Source organism: Penaeus monodon, chromosome 39, assembly GCF_015228065.2.
Source record: "Penaeus monodon isolate SGIC_2016 chromosome 39, NSTDA_Pmon_1, whole genome shotgun sequence".
Classification (NCBI taxonomy): Eukaryota; Metazoa; Arthropoda; class Malacostraca; order Decapoda; family Penaeidae; genus Penaeus; species Penaeus monodon.
Window position 1 is genome coordinate 2112149 of NC_051424.1, and position 5000 is coordinate 2117148.

The 5000-nt window shown below is 39.2% G+C and overlaps 1 protein-coding gene across 1 annotated transcript in view; it reads left to right on the forward strand.

The window, feature by feature from the left end:
• LOC119597258 (Down syndrome cell adhesion molecule-like protein 1) overlaps positions 1-5000 on the forward strand; it is a 20234-nt gene that overhangs the window by 7636 nt on the left and 7598 nt on the right. The window contains exon 2 of the mRNA XM_037946791.1: positions 3412-3564. Within this exon, the coding sequence (XP_037802719.1) occupies positions 3426-3564 (139 nt within the window). The 5' untranslated portion in view covers positions 3412-3425. The remainder of the gene's footprint in view (positions 1-3411; positions 3565-5000) is intronic.

Here is a 5000-nt window from a genome sequence, read left to right on the forward strand (position 1 = left end):
GGGAAAAATATGAGGATAAGGAGGAGCAACAGAGGAGAGACAGGAAAAAGGGAAGAGGAGGAGATAGAGAGAATAGAGCGAGGAAGAGAGATAGACGGAGGAAAGAGGTTAGGTAAGATAGATAGGTAAGAAAGGAAGAATGTGAAGACACGGAGGTAGAAGAAAAGAAGAGGATGAGGATAAAGAAAGAGAAGAGAGGAAGATTGCGAGAAAGGAAGAGAGAAAGGGCAAGGCGGAAGGAGGAAGAAAAAACGATGAGGAATTAGAGAGAAGAGGAGGAGAAATTATGATAGGAAGAGGAAGAGGGGAAGGGAGCGAGGATAGGGAAAAATGAAGAAAAAAAAAGGGGGGACGAAGATAGGAAGAGGAATAGCGAAGAAAGATGGAGAGGAGAAGAGAGCGAGAATAGGGAAAACGAAGACAAACAAGAAGACGAGAACAGTAAGAAGAAAAAGAGAACGAAAGCGGGAACAGGAGCGAGGATGAGAGAGCTGCCTGGAGGAGACGGAGAGGATGGAGGAGGAGGCGAAAATTGGGAAGAGGCGAGGGGAAATAAATAGGAGGCTGAAGTGAGAACAAGAGCGAAGGGTTGAGAAGAGAGGGGTAAGGGGCGGAAGGCAATTAGGAAGGATGCGATAGAAAGTGGAGAGGAGGAAGGGAGAGAGGAGGCGCGCGGGGGAAGAGAGGAGAGGGAAGGGAGGGAGGGGGGGGAAGGAGAGAGAGGGGGAGGGAGGGAGGGAGAGAGCGAGGGAGAGAGGGAGAGAGAGAGGAAAGAGAGAAGGAGAGAGAGAGAGAGGGAGGGAAGGAGGGAGAGAGTGAGGGAGAGAGAGAGAGAGAAAGAGAGAGAGAGAGAGAGAGAGAGAGAGAGGGAGAGGGAGGAAGACAGAAAGAAAGAGAGAGAAAGGGGGGGAAGGAGGAAGAGAGTTAGAGAGAGAGGGGAGAGAGAGAGAGAGAGGGAGAGATAGATATATAGATAGATAGATAGAGGGAGAGAGAAGGGGGGTGAGAGAGGGGTAGGTAAAGATGAAGCTAAGTCTGGTTAAGGAAATTATAGGCAACACAGTAAGTAAATACATCTCTCTCTTTCTCCCCCCCCCCCCCTCTCTCTCTCTCTCTCTCTCTCTCCCTCTCTCTCTCTCTCTCTCTCTCTCTCTTAAAGAAATCAAACGCGAGACGATCCGTATTCTTAGAAAGCCTGCTTGATTTATCCCAAGGAAAATGTTTACATCTCTGAGTGGGCAAAGAATTTATTCGACGTCGGGGCAATTGGTAACACAACTCGCATATGTGATTACATAGGGAAAGAGAGGGGAAGGGAGGAGGGGAAAGAGAAGGAGAGATTAGGAAGAACACAGGGAGAAAAAGAGGGAAAGGAGCGAGGAGAAGAAGAGATTAGGAAGAAGAGGAAGGAAGAGAGAAAGAAAGAAAGAATGAGAGATACATAGATAGATAGATAGAGAGAGAGAGAGAGAGAGAGGGGAGAGAGGGAGGGAGGAGGGAGGGAGGGATAGAGAGAGAGAGAGAGAGGGGGGGGATAGAGAGGGGGGGAGAGAAAAAGACAAGAAGAAGAAGAAGAAGAGGAAGAGAGGGGAGAGAGAGAGAGAGAGAGAGAGAGAGAGAGAGAGAGAGAGAGAGAGAGAGAGAGAGAGAGAGAGAGAGAAAGCTATAGAAAAAGAAAGGGAGGAAGAAAAAAAAGAGAGAAAAAAGAGAGCAACAGACAGACAGACAGGCAAACAGAGACGAGAGTGAAGAGAAAATACCCGCAGAGTGTGGTATGTGAGTCTTACATGCTTACTTAGAAACCACAAAACAAACACCTCTTGTTCAGACTCCAGTAGCCACAACATTAATTACTGTCCACTTCACTACATGTTTTCACACCAACTGATTCCACCGAACGAAAATAAAGCAGAGGATAAAAGAGAGAATAGCTAAAGAAGAAGAAACAGATGGAGAAGAAGATGGGAAGAAGAAGAAGTAGATTTGAAGAAACGAGGAAAGGAGAAATATGATTCTTAGTAGTAGTAGTATAGTAGTAGTAGTAGTGGTGGTGGTAGAAGTAGTAGTAGTAGTAGTAGTAGTAGTAGTAGAAGTAGTAGTAGTAGTAGTAGTAGTATTAGTAGTAGTAGTAGTAGTATTAGTAGTAGTAGTAGTAGTAGTACTAGAAGTAGAAAAAGAAGAAGAATAGGACGAAGAGAAAAAAGATAAAACAGAGGAAATAAAATAAGAAAACAAAACACATAATCATAATAAAGAAAAAAAGGAAGAGGGGAAAAAGAAAAGATAATGAAGAAGGCGAAAGTGCTCTCAAAGGCAAGAATCTCGACGCTAATAAGCCAAGTTTACGCAAGTCATCGAAGGCCCGAGGCAGAGGCTTGCGTGAGGAGATCTGGGAATCGGAGCGTAGGGGGCAAAGGGGGGAGGGGGGAGGAGAGGGAAAGGGGGACGGGGAGGGAAAGGAGAGGGGAAGGAGAGGGAAAGGGGGAGGGGGACGGGGAGGGAAAGGAGGAGGAGGGAAAGGAGAGGGGGAGGAGAGGGAAAGGGGAAGGGGGAGGGGGAGGGGAGGGAAAGGGGGATCTGGGTTTGGGTTTCCTCCTTTCTCTCCTTCTTTCTCTCCTTCTTTCTCTTCTCTTTTATCTCCTCCTTTTTCTCTTCCTCTCTCTCTTCATTTTTTCTATTCCTCTCTCTCCTTTTTCTGTTCCTTTCTCGCCTCCTGTCTCTCCTCCTTTCCCTTCTCCTTTCTTTCTCCTCTACTTTCTTTCTTTCCTTTGTCCTGTTCGTGGATGTTTATGCCTTCATGTTTTCTTTCGATAATACTGATAATAATGATAATAATGATAATGATAATAATAATGATAATAATAATGATAATAATAATAATAATAATGGTAATAATAATAATAACAGTAATAATAATGATAATATTAGTAGTAGTAATAATAATAACAATGAGCATGAAGATAATGATAAAAAATTATACTATTACTAATAAAGAAATTACAATAATGAGGATGATAACAATAATAATAAAATTAATAATAATAATAATTTTAAAGATGATAACAATAATGATAATGATAGTTATAATAATGATAATAGTAATAAAAAATAACAATGATGATGATAATAGCAATAAAGATAACAATAATAATGATAATATTCATTATGATAAGTGCAACAATAGCAACAGCAATAGCAAATATAATTATTATATTGACAAGTTGTAACAATTGCAATGATTGCAATAATAAAGATAACAGTAACTATAATATTTACTCCATCTATGCGTATTATCTTACAAACAACAACAACGATGAAGACAATAATAGTATCTACAACACTAGCAATAAAACCATGAAAACCCGATAATCAACAAAATTCATGGCATATTTTTCCTTTTCCCTCCCACAGAAGGCAGGTACCAGATGGTGGGTTCCACGGGTGACCTCCTCGTGACCTCTGTGACCCGCGAGGATGCATTCACCTCCTTCAACTGCCGCGTCAGGGATCAGCTGGGAGGGCGTGAACTTTCCTCTCGTTCTCCGGCCAAGATTACAGTTCACGGTGGGTCGAGTGTGTGATGTTTGCATGTAGGGTTGGATCTGCATAGGGTGTAGGTTGCATATGGTGTTCGTTATTGGTTGGTGATGTGTCATTGCAAGTATTTGTGGTTGGGATTTCTGCATGTTGTTTTATTAGAATAGAGTCAAATACAAAGATCAACACATATGCGAATATTTGTGTAAGAGTGTGTATATGTATGTATATATATATATTATATATATATAATATATATATATATATATATATATATATTATATATATATATTATATATATATATATATATTATAATATATATTATATATATATATATATTTATATATATATATATATATATGTATATATACACTATATATATATATATATATATATTATATATATATTATATATATATATATATATATACACACACACACACACACACACACACACACACACACACACACACACACACACACACACACACACACACACACACACACACACACACACACACATCATTATCATACCTGTTGCTGTTATTATCTGTGTAATCATAATAATGTTTTGTTTTCGGTAAACTTATTCCCGCCTTTCAAACTTGCACCAATTCAGTTAACATCTTCTTACATTGTATCTCCCTATGGAGATATAGTTTTATGCAACATCAACAACTTGCATAAATAACTTCGAATTGTCGGTATATTGTTTGTTTTTTGTTTTTCTTTTTTTTTCTTTCTTTTTTTTAGTGTTGAGGTACAAAGATCGCTTCCTGTTCTGTTTCGTTTTTCTCACATATATATGTATTTTTCTTTTTCCATGTTACACGCTCTTCACTTGATCATCTTTTGCGTTCAGTGAACTATTTTACATTTTTTTTTTAACTCTCTCGATATATTTATTTTCATTTCTCCAATATTTAGTGCATTGTCTCTTTCTCTTCTTTTTCTTCTTCTTTTATCCTCATTTCTCTGTTTGTGTTTTTTTTATCTTCTCTTCTTCTTTTACGGAGATATCTTCTTTTCTTATCATCTTTTTGGTTATTTTCCGCTTCGCAGGATTTCTCCATTATTCTTTTTGCAAACACCAAAGTTTTCCCCTTTATCTTTAACTCTCTTTTTTATCATTTTCGCTCGATCACTCACTATCATCATTATCGCCGGCTCTGCCTCTTCCACCCTTTTATTCTCTGCGTGGCTTACCTCTTCATCGGTGTCTTTTCTCTCTATCTTTCGTTCGCTTTCATTATCATTATTGTCGTTCTGTTTCCTTCTATTCCCAGCACAATATTTTTTTTCTTCGGTAATTTTTCTCTCTTTCTTTCGTCCTACCTTATCACCATTATCGTCGTCTATGCCTCTCCCCTCTTTATTCCCCCCATTCATTTTCATTTTCTTTCTGTATCGTCCCTCTCTTTTACGTTTCACTTCATCACCGTTATTGTCGTCTGTGTCTCTCT